Source organism: Haliaeetus leucocephalus, unplaced genomic scaffold (genome assembly GCF_000737465.1).
Source record: "Haliaeetus leucocephalus isolate CR32 unplaced genomic scaffold, Haliaeetus_leucocephalus-4.0 Scaffold702, whole genome shotgun sequence".
Lineage (NCBI taxonomy): Eukaryota > Metazoa > Chordata > Aves > Accipitriformes > Accipitridae > Haliaeetus > Haliaeetus leucocephalus.
This window is the reverse complement of record NW_010973138.1, coordinates 2,786,027-2,807,166: the sequence shown is the minus strand read 5'-3', so window position 1 is coordinate 2,807,166 and position 21,140 is coordinate 2,786,027. Positions and strand designations below refer to the sequence as shown.

The window sequence follows — 21,140 nt, the reverse complement described above, 5'->3', positions numbered from 1 at the left end:
CATGAGAACAAGGTATCAAGGAAAAGAAGACTGAGATGGGAAAGACCTGGAGGACAGACTGGTTTTGGAACCCAGAGCAGAAGAGCCAGGACTTGGGCAACGATGAGCTGGAGAAGACTGAGGAAGACAAGTCAAACTGAGGAGGAATGAACACAAGCCCCTACATCTTCTACAGAATATTCTTCTCCTTAGGTTGTCTGACTTCCATAGTCCTCTGCCATTGGCAGATGTACATGAACTCCACTGGCAAACCACTTGAGCTGGGCCAAATGCAGAGTAAGAAACTGGTGCTGCTAACAATAATTCTGTTCTTGGCAAGGACCTATGAGGTATCCTTAGTAAGGCTAATCTCGATGACTGACTTCTGAGGATGTTAGTAACTACTATTTCCACTTTGCAGGAGGGGGAGGAAAGGAGGTTCAGTTTACTTTACAAAAAAAAGCTAAAAAGAAAATTGCATTTAACACAGGCCAAAGCAAAAAGCATTATTACAATTGCAAAGGCAAGTGGTCGACAGGTACGAAATACCAGAAATTAAGTATGTAAGTACAGTCGTAGTCTCCCCCCCTTAGGTATGCATTCCAGGGTGGGTAGTTTTCATGGCTTTTTGTCAGAACTCAGAACTGGCCAATTCATTTGTCTAAATATAAAAAAATAATGCCAAGATGGCTTGATTTCCAAAAAGCTCTATTAGGACTCGGGCACGGCTCCAACATAGCTATATCTGCCAAGCAGAAATCTGCGTATTTTCCTGCCAGCTTATCCACTCAGCTCCCAGCAGTCAGCTTATGGGACTGCTAGCTTCCAAGATCCAGATTCTGGGACAGAGACAGGGGACAGGCAAGGGATGGGGGGAGGGTGGCATGCCACATCTCTGTGGGACAGAGTTATTTGGAGTCTGCAGACCTCTGCGGTGGGTGCCTATGCAGACACGGGCACCAGTTATTCCTAAAAAATGAGATGACTGATTTCATGTGGTGTCTCATTGATTCTTCTGATCAGCAATGCAAAGAAGTAGCTGGCCTACTAGGTTAAATAGCACATAAGTGCCCAGCTCCCAAGCTTTTGGCTTCCTGACAGCCTGCCAGGTGGGAGGCTGCACAGCAAGGCTCTGTAAGCCCCACTCTTGGGTTCTCTGGCAGCCAAAATTTCATTTTGAAGTTATTGTGAAGAAACTTTCTGTTCTCCAGTCTGAGATCTTACAGTGATTTCCGAAGAATGTCCTCAAGATTTTGCTTTCATTTGGATGTTTGTAAAACTCAAAATACTCTAAAGAATGGGCAGCCATCTTTATTTGGTTACATGCTCACGCTGTTGCATATCTTTATTTGGACACTGCTTCTAGCAAGTCCTCATTCAAGACAGAACAAGGATGCTTCATGTACTGGAGAGTTTAGAAACTGGGTGGTAAATGTGGCAGGGGGCTGCAGACAGGAAAGGCCAGTTGTATGTGTAATACAGATAAATGCTGCCCTGTAGAGCCAAATTCTGTATTCACCTTTGCCACAGATCACTCAGATAATGCTAATTAAATTACTTAAATCTGTCTTTCCTAGGGGGTTGCTAAGCTGAGTGATGTGTCTGATCTGAAGAAGGAAAAAATTCTCAGAAGCAACTTCATTTCAGTGGGAGCAGAGCTTTGAACATATAAATGCTATATAACAGCAAGTGCGCTGGAAAAATCAAGCTGTAGGCTTCTGAAATTGAACATACAAAAATTTGTGGCTACTTCTAAGTTCAGTCTGTGCCTCAGTTGCCATTTGCCAAAGTGCTCCTGATCACCCAGGCGGGTTTTGAAAATGAACACATTGTTTCTAAACACTTTGATGCCACAGAGATTATCATCTCAGAAAAGCTCATGAGGAAATTGGTAATTATGACTTCAGAACAGAACACAGAGGAAACAAAATACCAAGTAACAGCTCATTAAGTATCATCTATTCTCAATCACCCTTCAGATGACTGGTTTGAGGTCACCCAGGAAACTTGTAGCAGAGACAAGAACAAACCAAAGGACCCATGATGTTGAAGATGGGCAATAATTCTCCTTCTGTTTCTCTGGAGAAGTAAGTATACTGACGATATGAGAAGCTGAACTATAAATAAGGATATTTGAGCACTGATATAAACTCCCCTTACAATGTCATATTTCAGAGTACTTTTAACCTCCAGTATGCAAGCTGGGCCATATTTTGTATTTATTGGAATCAAACATAAGTGCCTGAAAACTCATCACATTAACTTTGGAATCTATAAAACGAAAAGGCAACACAACCGTTAATAATTGTCCTGGTTTGAGCTGGGATAGAGTTAATTTTCTTTCAGTATGAGAAGAATGTTGATAACACACTGATGCTTTCAGTTGTTGCTAAGTGGTGTTTGTACAAGAGTCAAGGATTTTTCAGCTTCTCATGCGCAGCCAGCAAGAAGGCTGGAGGGGCACAAGAAGGTGGGAGGGAACACAGCCAGGACAGCTGACCCAAACTGGCCAAAGGGGTATTCCATACCATGTGACGTCATGCCCAGTATATAAACTGGGGGGAGTTGGCCTGGGGGGTATCGCTGCTCAGGAACTAACTGGGTATTGGTTGGTGAGTGGTAAGCAATTTCATTGTGCATCACTTGTTTTGTATATTCCAATCCTATTATTATTATTGTCATTTTATTATTATTATTATCAATATTAGTTTCTTCCTTTCCATTCTATTAAACTGTTCTTATCTCAGCCCACGAGTTTTACCTTTTTCTTTCCGATTGTCTCCCCCATTCCACTGGGGGGTTGAAGATAGCGAGTAGCTGTGTGGTGGTTAGTTGCTGGCTGGGGTTAAATCACGACATAATATTTTAAAGCAACAGGCCACTTTTGACTGTTCACTAATATGTTAGATAAAATCATTACGTAGTTACAGAAGAAAACAATACATAGCCATCTACAAAACCACTGTGGCAATGCTGACCTCCAGCTACAATAGCAGAACCTTGAGAATTGTTCAGGTCTGACATACAAAGCTCACCTTTGACATTTTGGGCTTAGCCTATGAGGACAGGCTATTAACCTTTTCTTAAATAACAGGGTCTTGTCAACGCCAGGGCACCATGAAGTAGCTGGGGCACTTTGCAGCCAACTTTGGCAACTCCAGATCAATAGATATGAGCCATGCTGACATGTTTGCTTTGCACGTGCCATGGATCGCTGCAACTTGCACTGCTCTGATGCATCTGCCTCGAGGGGCATCTGCAGGATGAGGCTGTATCACAGGTGCAGTGGCAGCTCAGCCCACTGGCACTCTTCAAATGTGCCACATGTTTATGCAAATTATTCAAGGTATATTCAGTCACTGAGATTCCTGAGCAGCCAATGGTCCTGGCAGCTAAATATCCAGAAGTACAACAGAATACCTTCAAGGAAGTCAAATCATTGACAAAAGCTACAGTTCAATCAAAATTGACAGAGCTGGCAATCTGCTTTCTGGGGGAGGAATTGTCAAGTTTGAAATTGTAACCTAATAGAAGAAAAAACAGTATTGCATCTGTGGTACCAACTAGCATTCTCAGTGACTAGTAATGTTTTGATCTAAATGCCTGAGTTGTAAGGATGGATTTTTTTGTTGTTGTTTTTGGTCTGGCTACATTTGTTTTAATACTTATTTGAAGAGCAGTATCTTTTAAGAGACAGCATTCCTCACCAGATTCACCGTGGTGAACAGTTAGTGCAGCAGCAACGCAATTACTAATTTGGTATTCAGTTCCTAAACTGCATCAACAGATCTGCTATGTTATTGTAATTTCAAGCAAGGTACCACATACATGAAAAGAAATGGTGACATTAGCTTTTTATGCCACAGCATGTGACCAGTGCCTCTGATGGTCTCAGGTGTGTGAGATGCCATGCCTTTCAGAGTCCGAATTGCTAGTGGCTTAAAGCTAGTCCCCTAACCTCTTGAAACAGTTAGCAATTACGTCATTTGAGACTGAAAACAAGAAAGGGCTAAACAAACAGAACAGAAAGAAGTTAAAAGATCAGATGTCTGTAACAAAGTCATTTTACCTTACTGTTCTCTATATCTTACCTGAGAACAGAAACAGGAATCAACCTTCCTTCCTTCCTCTCCTCTGACCCCCCAAAAGCCCAGGAAAAGTTTCTAAGAACTTCAGGAACAATGAAATTATACCTCAGTTCTTCCTACAGGTTCACATGAAGTGCACTATTTAGTGGCCCCATTGCTCAAAACTAGGTGCTACTGCAATCAGGTTTTCTCTCTTTTGTGTCCTTGTGAATAGGTCTGAACATTGCCAATATCAGAATAGTCAGGACACAATGCTAAAAAAGTCCTATTCTCATCTGTTGCTGAAGTCTTTCAGGGCCATCTGAACATCCTTGCTTGGGACTATTTGAATAGATTTTAAGCATCCTATTAGAATTTCAAGTCACGTTTATTTACAGTGCTGCTGTTCAAAGAATCAAGAACACTCAGAAAAGCACACTTAATAAGAGATGTGCTGGTTTTGGCCAAGACAGAGTTAGTTTTCTTCCTAGTAGCTAGTATGAGGCTGTATTTTGAATTTGTGCTGAAAACAGTTTTGATAGTTCAGGGATGCTTTCACTACTGCTGAGCAGTGCTTACACAGAGTCAAGGCCTTTTCTGCTTCTCACCTCACCCCATCAATGAGGAGGCTGGGAGGGCACAAGGAGTTGGGAGGGGACCCAGCTGGCACAGCTGACCCGAACCCACCCAAGGGATATTCCAGACCATAGGACGTCATGCTCAGCATATAAAGCTGGGGGAAGAAGAAGGAAGGGGGGGACATCTGTCTTCCCAAGTAATCATTACATGTGATAGAGCCCTGCTTTCCTGGAGATGGCTGAACACCTGCCTGCCCATGGGAAGTGGTGAATGAATTCCTTGTTTTCTTTGCTTTGCTTGCGTGCACAGCTTTTGCTTTACTTATTGAACTGTCTTTATCTCAACCCAAAAGTTTTCTCGCTTTTACTCTTTTGATTCTCTCCCCCATCCCGACGCAGTGGGGAGTGATCAAGGGGCTGTGTGGTGCTTAGTTGTTGGCTGGGGTTAAACCACGACAAAGGGAAGCAAGGTTAATGCTTTTAGCTCCTGTTTCTGCTTATTGGCAGAAACTCATTAAGATTCTCATCTTATTTTTCAAAAGCTGGAAAGTTACTGTCTAATGAAAATGTGAACTTTGTCATCCAGCAGAGAAACAGTCAGCAGTGAAACTTAGGTGACAAACCATTAATCTACTGACTTAGTTGTTGTAGTGAAAACTGCTCATCGAAAGCTTGCTTCTGCAAGGCTTCCACTTAAAAAGCAATACTTTGCTGGTTGAACGAAGGTGGATAAAATTCAAGAAAGAACAAGACACAGTGACTGATTAGCGTCTATGTCATCATTAAAATAAACAAAAATCTGGATTAACCTTTTAAAGTGCTCATTATCTAACTGCCAGGACAATCCTATGTGTGCAATTCTGCGTGTCTATAAATGAGACAGCCATTAGCTTGGCTCTAGTTTTCCGAGTTAACCTCACCTTTTACTGTCACATGCACGCTCTGGCTGGTGGAGAGCTGGGGTTGAACAAGGACATTGCACGTATATTCCCCCTCGTCTACTTCCTTCTGCACATCTGAAAGCTTCAGTGTCCCGTTGTTCTCAAACGCCACTTGGCGATGGTTAAATGGTAGCAGGTTAGAGTTCTTGTACCACTTGATGGAGTAATACGGGTAGCCGATCACACGACAGTGGATGTAGGTGTCCCGTCCAGCTATTGCTGTGATGTTCTTCATTGGTCGAATGCTTGCTGGCCCTAGAAGGGTAAAAAGAAACTCTTGAAAACAATTTAAAGGCACATTTGCTCCAGGAAACATGCATATAATTTTTCTGAATATACAAACGTTAACGACATTTACAGATGCAGCTTGCACAACACTTCTTAGCATTTGACAGTTTTTCCTTTAAGAGCTACTTAAGCAGTTTCCCTAATCTTTATATGCTCTAGTTTTTCCTCACCCTGCAGCATACATACTAATTACGTGGGGGTATATGTTTGCATTATCCAACACTTGCCTGATAAAATCTTTGCTGCATTACAAATTAAAAGGCTGAGGATGATTTAATTAATGTGAAATACCAAAACTGATATAAAGCTAGAATCCTGCTACACATGAGAATGCTGACAAAGTTAGCTTTTTTTTTTTGACATATATAAAGTATAATACCATGAGGATGGGTATTATGCCATGTAGAGTTAGAAATGCAAGCTAAAGTACTATATACATGAATAATTACAATGAATGTTGGACAAGTAAAAGAGGAAAGGAAAAGAAAAACCCCCATGCACAGCAGGACTAAAATAAAGAAATCGTGAACTAATAGAGATGAGTATAGGAAAAATAGACTGTAGAACACAAGCCAAAGGGTTCTTCCAACATTTAACCATACCATACACTTTCTAGATGGGGCTGGAGAGGCAGGGTGAGAAAAGAGAGCGGGGAAGAAAAGGAGAGGAAAAACAGTAAGTTGGTTTTGGCATTCCAAGACTCATTTCATCACATGCAACAATCTTCTTTTCCACTACAATGAGTTATGTGTGTTTTTTTGAGGAGCTGATTTGACAAGCACCTCTTACGTTTATTCGAGCCTGGTACAGGACGACTCCAGCAGAGTTGTTGGCAGTACAGCGATAAACTCCACCATCTCGGACCTGAGTGTTAGAGATATTCAGGTAACTGACCACGTTGCCTTCAGAGGTGATAATCTGGCTGATACGATGACTGCCGTCCTTCACAATGGGATCTTCGTCCAGTGTCCAAGTGATCGTAGGCAGAGGAGTCCCCTTCACATTGCACATAAGGGAGACTGGCTCTCCTGGACTCACCACTTTCTCACTGAAGGCAGAAATAATTTTGGGAGTTCCATCTGCCAAGGGAAAGAAAAGCAGAATAGTATTTACATGGTGTAAAGCTTGTTCCCTCTATCCTGAAGCCTATCACATGAGGCAAGATGTTTTTTAGAAGCAATGCAAACAACTGTGTTCCAGGATGTAACTCTAATTATTGAGAGAGGGAAACAAATTTGGCAGTAGAGTACTTAAATGATCCTTTGCTTACTGCAGCTTTCTTTTTCATCTTCTGAGAAACTTGGTACTGACTCTGCTGAAGGAAAAGCATGGACCAGGGCTCTGCACAGCAATATGAACTGCCAGGTTCTTGCAGAAAAGTGTTAAAGCCATACACAGTTCATCACAAAAGACATACAGCAAAACCTCAACAAATTTGGAATTCTTCTTCTCCTGGTAGATTTCAGCTCCTTGGAAAGCTAAGGATGAATCCTGGTGGCAAGAGCCAGGCATAACTTGCATAACCTAATTTCACACAGCTGTGCCAATGCAGTTTATTCCTGACCCACAACACCCCATTTAGAAAAGTATTAAATTAAGCTTTTCTGAATACAGATTGCCAGTACCAGCAGTGATGACCATTTCTTTCTTTGGTCATTTTGTGCTACAGATAAATATTCCTCTGAAATGAGAGCATTCAAATGCTTTCTCTCATGATCTGTGTCACAATTTACTCAGCCTCTACTAGGCAAGTGAATAAAGAGAATGGATGGAGACAGAAACTTTGAGATTCTAAGTAGGGAGCAGGATTAAATAACCACCTATCCAGAGAGTTCAGTGGGGTGCTATTTAGGAGTGCCGACATTCTGCTATTAGTTAGGAAGTTCTTTCTGAGATCGTGCAATGCATGTTTGTTCTGCTTCGAAAATCACACTTTCAAAGCTGCGTCTAGAAGGAATTTCAGTGTAATTGGGACCAAAAGGCCACACACCAAGAGCAGTATGCAAAACACAGGAAGTAATCCAGTCCAAAGTTCGGACAACAGTGTTGCAGGCTACTGTCTGGTTTTAAAGAGCTAAGTGGCAAGTAAGGTAAGTAACTTCAGCTGCAGCATTACTGCCTGCAAGAAAGAGAAGGAAAAAGGCACCTCATTACCTAGAGAGGGGCCAAAGACACTTGAAAACTCACCGTGTACGTGAAGCCATTTACGGATAATTCCTTTCAGTTTCACACAGGACAGAGGATGTCAGGACAGGACTGACAAGTCTCATGGTCTGTGTGATGCACTATTTGTGCACGTTATGTACTGCTGCTTCATATACACTCTGCTAGGTATTACCTATATGTTTGGGAGGCTTGAACCATGATTACTCACCTGGAAATCACAATTCTTACATTGCGATTTCAGTGCAATGTCAGGCAGGAAAGTGAGGGAACTGGCACAATGTGTGCAAGACTCCCCACAAACCAGAATTAAAAATGGAGCTGCAAAATTCCCTTGCTTGTCACATAGTAAAAAACATAAGGCATTGCCACTCTGAGACTGCTGAAAGACCTTAGCATCCCTGGAAGAGCATTTGATTTTATTTGATTTCATAATTTTCTCCACTGCTCCCCTCTCCCTTTCATTTCTGTTCCATTGGTTAGGTGAGAGAGTTCTAATTTATTTATTTATTTTCATCTCTGACTCTCTTCCTTTCCTTTGCTGCATTAGATACTGTCACTCCTCAGAAAACAAAACAACAGCAACAAAAAAAAAGCTTTTTATCCTGAAAGAAAGCTGACACAGGACCAATAAATCTGTGAGTGTGCACACTATGTACCTCTGCCACCCCTCCTCCTCTTGGTTTTTTTTTTTTTTTAATTCAAGTGACAGGTTTTTTTTGGAGATGAAAGCAGACATTATTTTCCCAGTGAGACCTGAGTGTCTTTGAAATCTTTCCTGCTGTTGCTCTCTGATAACCTGCACTCTCTCGACATCATGATAGATTATCTATATGCTCTTTAGGCTTTCTTAGTCACGGGAGATGGTTGCCGAGGTAACTCGATCCAGGCAGGTACTCTCTTCTTTTTCTATAAAGACTCTAAAAATAGCATCCATGCCATGACTGCACTACAGCCTCATTAGTGATCTGGCTCTGTACAAATTCATAACTTTCCTCACTTGATTATCATGCAGGACATTGTGTCAGTTAAGATGATCTCTAAGCCTTCAGCCAATACACCCAACCAGAAAAACCATGCCCAGAAGATTTTTGGAGTTGAATGGAGACCTCTTCTCTTGTGTCCTGATGAAAAGCTAATGTAAATAATCAGCAGCAACACCATCCACTGCCACCAAAAAAACCAAACCTGACTGGAAAGATTGCTTGGGAGGGATTTGTTTTAAAATCAATTTTTTCATTCTATTAGTTTTTGCTCAGAATGGGGCACAACAAACGCACTCACAGTTCATGAGGACCCTCTTCTGTTTTTTAGGGTCCACAATCCCTCACTATACAACGATGGCACCAAAGAGGACATATATATTATTATGGAGACAAGAATCGCTAAACAGGTAGTGACTGACCTTCTAGTACCACCTGAACATAGTCTTGAGCAGACATCTTGTCCTTGCGCACAAAGCACTGGTAAGCTCCACCATCACTCTTGGCCATTCCATCCATAATAAGGTTCTCCCGATTGACACCAGTGATCCGGACGTTGTTACCAGGGTTGATGATTTCACCATTACGATACCAAGAGAGCTCCTGGTCCTCAGTTCCCGTCACACTGCAGGACAAGGACACTTGACTACCAACACTGCTTTTTACTTTCCGTGGGCTGATCGTGGCTTTTAGTGGTTCTGAAGATTTAAATCAAAATAAGGGAGAGGGAAAGGGAAATAGAAAACGTTAAATATACATGTCCAGTTATGTGCAAGTAACGAATTAACTCTCAGTTAAGGAGAACAACAAAAATCACAGCCATACCCTTCTGAAAAAAACCCAAACAAACAATAGATGACTGTAGTTGCTCTAAACAAGCATTTTTGACACCAATATCCATGACACAAAGCATAGATCTATAGAAATAACCTATTCAACACATGATATAATCCCATGCCTAAATGAACAGCAGGAGCAGATTGACTGAGTAACACCATTGGTGCTGAGGGCCTAACAATGGCACTACACATGTTTTGGGAGGGTAGGACGTTACTTCATGTTAGTTCAGAGTGGACCTTTCAACTGGTACATTAGATACATTCCTGAAGCTCATCTTCTGGTTTAATTTCTTGCAAAAGGAACCCCGTTTACACATTCCAAAACCACTCCCTGATGTGAACAAGTGCAGTAAATGCCAATGACCAGGAGATTAGCTTTTAAGGGTGGAAGATCCACGCTAAAATGTTAACATAGGTACACTCACAGATATCCATAAGATCTGTCCACATGGAAGTGTTTTTGTGTGGGAGCTCACTAGATTTTCTGTTTTGACATTGGAGGACTACAATATTTTCAAGTCAGCCTTAAGAAACAGTGGGACATAGGTAATGAAATTTTTATATTGTAAAAAAAGGATAAACGGTGTTGAAGAAATGTCATAAACGTAAATGCAAGGAAAACAATCTGTATCCTGCCACCTAACAGTTATCAGCATTACTGAATGCAGATCTCATTTCATGCTTTGTATCCATTGGTTTGACTTCCTTATAAAGATAAGGGACTGTTATCACCATTGATATCATCTCTGAAACTGAATGTATATGATCCTATTTATTTTTTTACCAGCTTGCATATATGCATACACATACATGTATACACATGCTTATACATGAAAATTTCTTCAGCTAACTCATTCACTTTACTGAACATTTTATAACACACAGGTTAGCGTTTATAACACATGTAGATTCAGCGGCCCATTGGGAGCAGAGGCCTGGAAAAAACCACACAGATCAGTGGCCTCAGTCATTCTGGATCACAGACACATATGTAACAGAGCTTTCCTCTACAATGGTCCTGAACAACAGTTAATCTGTGCTTATATGCATATTACTAGTCACTGAATATCTCTACATTTCCTATTTCCTATCAAAATGATCACAGCGGCTCAAAACTGTCAATGACACATTGAACAAAATAGACACACTCAAGTGCACCACCAGCATCTCAGAGCCATGATGGTGCAAGAAAGTGAACCACATCCTCCATTGAAGAGGAGGGTAAAACTCCTTTGCCCAACTGTTGCCTCCCGCCAACCTGATCCAGAAGAATCTACTGGCTGTTTGAGGGCTGAGTAAGTAAAATGTATCACCAGGCACAGGGGATACTTTTGGTATCACTAGCAGTACCATTACATCATGTCTCTGGAAGTTTTGACTTTGTATCATACAAGGCAGACTGAATTCAACTAATTTTTATGAATACATTTAGAAGCAAATCTCCTCCGTTATAATTCACGAATTACTGATCTTTGATCTCGGTTTTATTTTGGCCGAATACATTATGTGTAATTATTTGTGAAGACATTTTTATGGCCTGAACTGTTCACAAACTTCTCCCTTTTCAGTTTGCTAGTCATGCTGTATAGGTGGAAATGTTAGTTCACAAAGCATTATTTCTATTCCAGGAAATAATTTTTTTTTAACAATAGAAGAATAACACTTTTCCAGTGCAGTGCTTCTGAGTAATAATTATCTTTGTAGAATTTGTGAAACATTCAGAATATTCACACATGAATACTCAACTGAGGGGAGGTATGAGTATTCAATATTACCGAACAGCATGAGTCATGGCAATGAGAGTTTGGCAGCTTTATTCATGAGAACATTTGCAATTTCTTTTTAAGCATCCAATTCAAGCTTCTAAATTACATATCCTCCATGTGATAAATTATATAGCTACATTAGAAATTGCATCTATTTGCACTTCTGATCGCTCAATTGTCTAACTAGCTCATCTCCACAGAGCCTACTTTCTGTTGTTCCACAACTTTGAGAAGTTTAAGCATTGCTAAGATAAAGTAACAAAACAGAAGGTACAGCGAGATATGGCAACATCTTCCCTGATGCAAACACCCAAGTAAGAAGTGGCCTGAGATCTTCACTCAGTGCAGGACTTACGTTTTACATACAGTCGTCCTATCATCTCGGCAGTCCCATAGTTGTTCCACACCTCGCAGACATAGTTGCCTGAGTCTGAGGGACGCGTGTTCTCAATCAGCAGACCTGTAACTGTCTGCCGAAACCTGCTGTCAGGCTCCCAGGGAACGTTGTCCTTCAGCCAACGATACTTTGGTGCGGGGTGCCCTGATGCTTTGCAAGGCAGCTCCACTCGCTGTCCTGCCATGGCTTTACGGTGGTCAAACCCATCTAGAATAGATGGAGCTGAATTCGCTGGATCTGAAAGAACAAACAGCAGTTTTCAATGGGAGCATTAAAATTCTTTCATTCACTAAGCAATGTGCCAATATTTTTTTCTCCTGCATTTTTTGACTCACTAGCCCAGTGTTTTATGTACTACAATTTGCTACTGTGACCCAGCCATCAGTCTGTAATATCTCAGTAGTGGTGGCTGGGATCCAGCAGCATGTACTACTGAAGCATCTCATGGCTACTTGGAAATCCTCTCACTGGATTTTTTCCAGGTGGCAACCATTTCTCTGGTCATCCTTCATGTGCCCTATCAGAGGAATGGAGAGCCAGAAATGTGTTGCCTTAACAATTGTTACTGTTATGCCTGCACTACTCTGCTAGAATGAAGCCAACAGATTCTCCATGCTTCTAGGTGGTCTGAAGGCTTTGAATTGAAGGAGCAATCTATCCCTGTGTCAGGAGAGAAAAGGGCAAAGACACAGGAATTTCCATCTGCAGTCTAACTGACAGACAAGCCTTTTCTTTCTCTCTGGAAAAAGAACTTAATGTGACAAGACCAACTTACAGCTTAATACTCCAACTTTTTGTGCTCAACTTGCTGAGAAAAGCAGCTCTCAGACCAACACACTTGGGTAGCACCTGATATATATTTACACATCTCGCAGAAGTCTAGCAGAGTACCTTCACCAGAGGTGCAAGTACTCCACCAGAAATACTACTCTGTGATTCTGGCTTTTTAAGTTTGAAAACTTTTGCAGGAAGAGGCTGACGTGGTTTACACTTTTGTGCAGCATGCAGCATGATGGAAGCCCATCCTGGAGCTACTGCAACAGAAATACTGGACAATAAATCAACAAATATTCATCTAAGTATTTTCGTATCACATGCACCCACTTTTCTAGGACTTCTGTCTCACAAAGAAACTCCACATGCTGATCAACTCCTTTTACTCCTATCTGACACACCGATCTCTTTTTGAGTATATCTACATCATAGTTGCCTGGGTGTAGGTGTGATTGCAATCATTTTGACATTTTCAAGTGGCCTTTGACTTAGCTAGCTCTGCTACTGCTCACAGGGCAGCTGCAGCAGGTTCCTGTTAGGAGCTGGAGAGATTACAGAAGCAGTTCATGCTGAATTAAGCTACTCAAGCGATAGTGTAATCGGTACCTGAGCCAGTTAGTTTAAAACTAGCTTAGATATATCTTCATGGACTGCAGCCACACTTGGGAGAGTATGCTTGAGAGCAAATACCTAGAGGCACTATGTAAGTTATACTATCAATCCAGAAACTAAAATTGTGATGGTAAACAAATGAGCTGAGTAAATTTTCTGTGAATATCGAGATAAAACCCTAAATGCCAAGTTCAGTGAAAGACAACCACAGGGGTTTTGCTGCTCTCTAGATGCCAGCAAAAAGTTGAGCCACTGAAGGCAAAACCACATTCAGTTTACAGCAACTTACTGTCTGTCTCATTAGAAACATGTCAGCCAGTAGTTAAACAAATGATTTTGCATGCATCAGTAGCCTCAAGGTCCATATTTGGCATCAAGAAGGGTTATATTTTTGAGCTTGCCATGCTGTTTATGTCTGGCTTAGTGAAAGCACAATCTGCCAGGATGCTATTGGGAAGGCCAATGTCAATTTGACTAATTGATTAGCCAGTTCTTTTCTTGCCTTTTGGGTCATCAGGCATCTATGTTTTCAGTGCATAGATTCTTTTGTGCAGCCTGAGGAATTAACTCAGTAAAAACGTAAGCACACAAGAGATTACAGCTCTGGCTCTTAGGAAGGTCACATCTACACGAAATCAATTTTTTCAATTGAAAGTAATAATTAAATAATAAAAAAATAGAACTGACTTATAAAGGTATTGTCTGCGCATTTCTACTCAAAACTCACAGTAGCTTCATATCTTCTCTATACACTTTTAACTTCAAAAGACTTTGTGAAGGATATATGTGGTCCCATTTGCAAGCCTTTAAGTAGAAAAACACAAAGTACCGCATGGACTTCAAAGCAGGATGGGGGCCACCAGGGAAGGAATTAAAGTAATGGTAAAGAAAAGTTGGGGCTAGTAAGTATCACACTCTGACAGCCTCCTAGTTTGCAGCAGAGAACCACACATGCTTCGACGGTGGGCCCAGGCAAAGTGCGAAACCACCTCGGACAACAAGCTGATGGTGACAGCAAAGCAGCTGCTGCCCACCTGCCCCCGTGCCTAGGCAGAAGCCTGGGAAGGCAGGTGGGCTGCCCCCAGGAGCTGGGGGCTACAGCAGCAGATGCCACGGGAGGCAGAGCCCCCTTCTGCAGCTACCATTTCTCACCCTTCAAGAACAGCACACCAGTCCCTGGGTCCTCCATGCCAGGTTCACTTCTCTTCACTTTTTCCCTTCTCAAACTGAGCCTTAGCAGGGGGAGGCCAGGCTGGAGTCCCATCCATGGAACAGCTAAACTGGGATTTGCCTAGGTACTTGAGAAGCCTTGAGTTGGTTCTTGTAGAGGAGGTACTTCAAATATATTCAGGGATACACAAAATATGATTCCAGCGATGTGCTTTCTTGCACTCTGTACCTATATATTTAAATGGATGGTAGAAACATCTCTTTGGGATGTCCCTGGAAAAGGCTGCTATTTAGAGCTCCTACATTGCATATGTTCCAGTTAAACAAAAAAAAAAAAAAAGAAGAAGAAAAAAAAAGACAAGAAAAAAAGCACAAAAGAAATCCCAAGGTTCATTTGCAATCACCTGCAATGAGGCAAATAGCAAAGTAACATAACCCAATTCCAATATGTGGCATGTACTCTTTTGAATTATTATTTTACTATGCTTTAACAGTCAGCTGCAAATACCTTCTAGCAAGGACAACAGCAGAAAAACTGAGGCGAAATACTGTTCTAAAATATTCTACTTCAGATTTTCTTTGAAGGACAGAGCAAGAAACTCATTACTTTTTCAAAATCATGAGGATTTTTTGGAGGGTGAGGGTTAAAAAATGGTAGAGATTTTGGGAGCTGGGATTCATGGCTGGACAAAATTATTTTTGGAAAAACATGCTATAATGGGCATTAGAGGAATATTCTGTAGCATGTTAATGGCCTTGGTTTTAATTTTATTTAGAAGGGCCACATGATTTCAAGGAGATATTCTTACTCCAGATGAAATTTGGAACCTTGCTTTGTTCATAGGCATACTACTTATTCACATGTGTATTTGCTATTATATGCACATTACCTTTCTTACTCTTTCAAACAATAACAAAGCTTAACTTGTATTAAAAATGTGGTCAAGAGACTACGATCAATACTGACCACAAACTAATTCATTCCCAAATAAGCAGAGAATATTTATGGATGTAAAAGGCAGGCAAAAATGTACGTCTCATGCAAGCAGACCATTCTCAACTATGTTCATGGATTGTCTGATCTCCATTCTTAAAGGACTCACTATTTTAAAATATAAATTCCAGTAAAGGAAAAACAAAACCTGTTAGAGAAATATTAAGAGAGAAACTCTTGCCCACAATTGCTGCACTTGTTCAGTAGACTAACAGGACTGGAAATCAGACCCCACTATAGATCTGATAAAGAACAATTAACCCCATTGAATTAAAAAAAGCCAGGTGTTGCGCAGAGGTAAAATTTCCTGGTTTTATTTGGTCTGTGGAGGAGAATAGAAAAGGGAACTCCAGACACAGCACATCTTTTAGGGTGATTGTCCTGAATTACAAACAAGACAGAGCTTTCATTTTTCCCCTTTTGTTCAGTGAAGTAACTAGAAATTTTCCCGTGGTAACCAAGATACAAGCCTGATTTTATTTATGTTACCACTGGCTCAGCCTTAGCATGATTTCATACGGAAGCAGACCATATTATGGAGCCAGCTAGAAGGATAGGACCCTGCCTATCCTTATAAGACCAAAGCAGGCAGATTATTGTGCAGGAAAACTACTTCTTCATGTGGCTGGAAAAAGCAGAGGCAAGAGTTTTACCCACAGGAGACATATATCAAAGGAAGAAACTCCTGCATCTGACTGGTAAGTGATTCTAACCTGAACAATCACACTACTTTTTTATCATTAGTATATTTAAGTACTGACTTTTGTGTTCAGAGGGCTCCAGAATCCTTCAGCAATGACCGTTGTGGAGGAGGGCAGTAAGTATGTTACTAATGGAAAACCCTGTGCCCACCTCTGTCTCGCTTAGTTAGGGCTGTCGAACAGAGGGTGGAGAGCTGAGACCTAATCACTAGATTATTATTTTTTTCTGACAAAAAGACCAAAAGACAAGAGGACAAGGTCAAAAGGAGAATGACCCCACTGACTGTTAGATTGTGAAGGTCACCATACCCTGACTGATCTTTAGGGCAACTTAGTAACAGTGAAAAGGAGAAAAAGCTCTGTGGGGCTTTCAGTGGGATGGTGGGCATGTCTTCTGTATGGGAAAGATACAGGGAGACAGAAGAGAGATACAGTCCTAGCTAACTCTATAGATGTGGGAATACAGTTGCAGATTTGCTCACGTGCAAACAGAGGGTACAGTTACAGGCACCCAGCAAATGAGGGAGAAGAAGGGGAGGTGGAGAAGAGCTAATCCTATACAGAGATGTTTGAGAGCAAGTTCCAAACCCACACCTGGGGTCAGCTCCTCCTTCTCACCTCACCCACAACTGGCACCTCCTCTCACTGAGACAAAATGGGGAGAAGGTGGGATTGGAGCAGCACCATACCGACAGCCCTAAGTGTTTAGTGTGTGTGGGAACCCAACAGTCCATCACAACAATTAGGAGGTGATTTATGATTACAAGGAAAAGTTAAAATAACCCCGATACTTTCTCATTTTCCTACCTGCTGCATGAGGCCATTTGCCCTGGGACTCTTAGCTCTACCCACGGACACCATCAGCTAACCCTCCTGTCTACCTGCAGCACCCTGGGTGGACTGGGACAGGTCATGTACCCCTTCTGGCTGGAGATCCCTCCTGAAAGCAGGGAAACACACTGTTTTCCCCAGGGAAGGAGTGTGATGAATGAAAAGGAAGGCTGAAATGCACCTGAGCTAACCTGAGACTCCTGCAGTGGAAATATCTACAGCTGAGCTAAATGTCCTGAGCTCCTGCTATGGTTAACAGAGAAAGAGGCACCATGGGGCAATTCATCTCACTTCAAAGTGGGCAGCTGAAGTAGGTCAGATACACTACCCCTAAAAGTGTTCCTCTCCTTTGGTTACAAAGGGAAGTTAAGGTGACTACATACTTTCACTGTGCAAGTCTACTTTTAATGGGATGAATCCCATCCACAGTCCTTTTACAAAGTTCTCTAAACCTACTAAAAATCACTGTACTAAATGCCAGTGCTCCCTACAGGCTCTCTGGAAATATCTAATAGGAGGTGAAAAGCAGTAAACGGGATTTTAAAATGGGACATTTTATTTTGCAGCAGCAGCTCACAGCTGACCACTTCTACCTTCCATTTGATAGACAACTTGGTTGTTAGTGCATACGGGCACAAGAACCTGCCTTGCCAGTTTAGCGCACTAGAGAGAGGCATATACAGTAGTTAATTTAACATGATATATGAAGGAGTACCTGATACAAAAAGTCTTGCACTGTTGCTTTGTCGTGTTTCTCCAGTGTATCTGTGCCTTGTGATACATCGGTAGTTGTACAGTCCATCTTCATTCTGTACATCTAAAATATACAAGGCTCCCGTGGATGTGATGAGAAATCTAGGTCCTGAAAGACACAAGAATTTGCAGTGTTTAAAATATCTGCAGGTTCTTACTGTGTTCTCCTTGCTCACACTGGGGGATGGATGACAGAGGCTTGAGGGTTCTGAAGGCTTTTTTTGCCAGATTCTAGAAACTGCCAATTATAACTTTACTAAGTACTCACTGCAAATGCATATAAAGATATTCGTTCATGTGCACTTCTTATAAAAAAGGTAGGGATCTGTAAGGAAAATGTGAGGAATGAAGGAAAGAAATGTGCCATCGTCTATATCACAATCAACAAACAATATTCAAGAGGCATCTGAAATAAAATACAGGGTGAAGAACCAATGCAGAATTTAATCCAGTTTAATTCAGTACTGTAGAGTGATATGATGGCAATTGACCAGCAGAGCTGTATGTGTTAGAAAGACAGTCTGGGACGGCATGCATAATGAAACAATATTAGCCAAAAATGGCATCTGTTGTCCAGGTACACCAGAAAACTGCAAAAAAAAAGATCACAAAAAGTAAAACAGAAGGGATCAGTGAAAGCAAGAGAAACTCACAAAAGGAGGAAGTTTTTACCCCAAGAATATGGGACATATTTGCTAAAGGATTCTGGCCATAAAAGCCATGTACTGCACAGCCCCGCTCCACAGCCTGCTGCAGGTGTGATGGGAAAACAAGGACAGCAAATCCAGCCTTGCTGATGTTGCCTACACCGCTGACCCCAGTGAGGCTGTACATACCTGTGCTAGCTGCAAGCTAGACAGGACAAGTGTCAAGAACAGTCCCACCCCACCCTGTCCGTGTTTCACGCGGGTTAATGCACCCCAGGGCTCAGTAGGACAGGCTGAGCTCCCTGCGGTTCAGTACTTCCACGGCCAGGCTACTGGCAGAAGATGAGTTAATACATTATCTGATCTGCTGTGGACTTTTTTTTTTTAATAATATTGCAGTCTGTGATTAGAGAAGCACAATATAAGCAGGTAGACAGACTCTGTGTCTAAAAGAAGAGCTTAAATAAATAGCACAGGATGTGTTATTTAATACCCAAAGATATTTTTATTTTTTTTAAATTCTACAGAGAAAGGTTTATTTCAGGAAGAAAATTAAGTCTTGCAAAGTGACTGCCCCCTAAACCTGAACAAGACTGACATGTTCATGGTCACCATTTCTCCCAGTGTTCATTCAAATTGAAAATAATATAGTTGAAATTCTCTTCAAATACATATTTTTTATTATTAACTCTAGAATATGTGGAAAACATCATGGTATGTATGTACACATGTGCAATTTTGATCATTTGACACCTGCACAAATGCCTCTGTTCTGTTGTAACTGCATGTTCTAAAAGCAAGAACACAAATAACTAACATCTACATGGTACATGTTTACTCTAAAGCTTTTCCTATATTACAATAAATGGAAATAATGTGGTTAGAATGCATTGCAAACTTGTGCCTCACCTGGTCACTCTTTCCATTTAAAAAATACTGCAGTCTAAGCTATGCATGCTTTTCTAAAACTTTACGCTGGAGAAAATGTTAATATCTTTTCTTTCTTTTTTGTCTGCTATTTTTTCTCTAGTAGCTGGTAGCTCTTACAATATACATACCCCTACCTATGATTATAAAACATTCCTGGCTCCAAAATTACAGGAGAGAATACACAAAGATGAAAGCCATCATGAACTAATATTCAGTAACAGGCAGTAAAAAATATTTCCTTTTCTTCAGAGCTCTATTTGAGCAATGACTTTTTAATAATTAAGTGTAGTCAGGGTGCTTGCTCACAAATGCATCAGTGGGAAAGCAATCCAGCAGAGAAAAGACAGAAAGGAAAAGGTATCATTACAAAGGGCAATCTCCTTTAAACCACAATCTGAAAGAAATGGAAAAAAAATAATTCTAACAAGCACTTAATGTCACGGGACAGGACTGACCCTTAGAGCAGAGAATATTGAATAAAGCAACAGAAGCCTACCTCTCTCATCCTTGTATGCATACTGTATTATAAAATAATCACACTGGTGACTTGTCTTGGCTGGCCCTGTTCTCCTGAAGGTCAAGGCACAAGCATGGAAGCAGTTAGGTCACGACTTTGGAAAAGCATAAACCACACTGCGCATACCCTTCTGAAGTACCTTGTTTGTTCAAATAACATGTGCCATTACTAAGAAGTATATTAACAAAATAAATCCCTGGAGTGGAGGCATAGAAGATGTTGAGCTACTTGCCTGCTGCTGAAGGAGAAGAGCTGGGCAAGGGAAGATGTGAAGGAGGAGGGAGGACTGGATGGCGAGATTACTCTCCTCAGCCATGAGCAACACTATATTCCAGCCGAGGGAGGTTTAGAGGCTAGGGAGGTTCCTTCTTATACAGAGGCCGTATTGACTTCATATGCCACTGGAAATTTAATTGCTTGCATACAGAAGGCTTGTGTTTCAACACAAATTACTTATAAACAAATGTACTGTTGAGAGTAGCAGGAAAAGCACCTGAATATGTAACATTTCAGTTTCACAGCCAGGTGTCTGAAATATGGCATTGAAATGGTTACACAAGAAAAGCAAACCTATCTTGCATCTTGTATTTTAAGACATTAGTTATAATGTTTGGAGGAAATGATATAGACAGTTAATCACAGTAAGTTAGACCAATAAAATATGCTTCTCAATTACTAATAAGTTATTTGCTAGTCACAAAATAGCTTGGCTTGACCAAACATGCTAATAAGGTTTTCTACATATACCAGACAGCTAACAGCTACCTACTAGCAACCAGATAGTCTGCAAGTGTGCAGGCAGTCACCTAGTGAACCCCCTTAACAATCACAGGATTGTCCTTTACCTGCTGTCAGTCATACAGTCCAGCTCCAAAGCCACAACAAATAAAATCCTACTGCCACTTAGGGATGCAGGCTCACAAAGATTCACACAGAAGAAGTGCTTCCCGTTGGTCAGATGTTGTTGTTTGGTTTTTTTTTTTGTTGATCCTCACACTGTAACTCCTAGGTATATCATAATGTCCTATGAGTATTTCTTCCTTTTCCTTTCACAGTCCCCAATTACTCAGACATAAACATTTGTGCCATTCTACCCTATCTCCTCATCACATAGGTACTCAGCATCTGTACCCTTTAACAAGGTTTACTTTTACCCCTAATTCTAGGTTAGAAGGATATTTAGAATTTTGGTGTGAAAACCATGGGCTGT

The 21,140-nt window shown here is 41.1% G+C and overlaps 1 protein-coding gene across 1 annotated transcript in view; it reads right to left on the bottom strand.

The window, feature by feature from the left end:
* The window catches only part of DSCAM (Down syndrome cell adhesion molecule), a 402,368-nt gene that overhangs the window by 167,590 nt on the left and 213,638 nt on the right, over nucleotides 1-21,140 (bottom strand). Inside the window, exons 4-8 of the mRNA XM_010580406.1 lie at nucleotides 17,799-17,945; nucleotides 11,960-12,238; nucleotides 9,422-9,697; nucleotides 6,636-6,932; nucleotides 5,545-5,820 (exon numbers count right to left, since the gene is read on the bottom strand). Of these exons, the coding sequence (XP_010578708.1) occupies nucleotides 5,545-5,820; nucleotides 6,636-6,932; nucleotides 9,422-9,697; nucleotides 11,960-12,238; nucleotides 17,799-17,945 (1,275 nt within the window). The remainder of the gene's footprint in view (nucleotides 1-5,544; nucleotides 5,821-6,635; nucleotides 6,933-9,421; nucleotides 9,698-11,959; nucleotides 12,239-17,798; nucleotides 17,946-21,140) is intronic.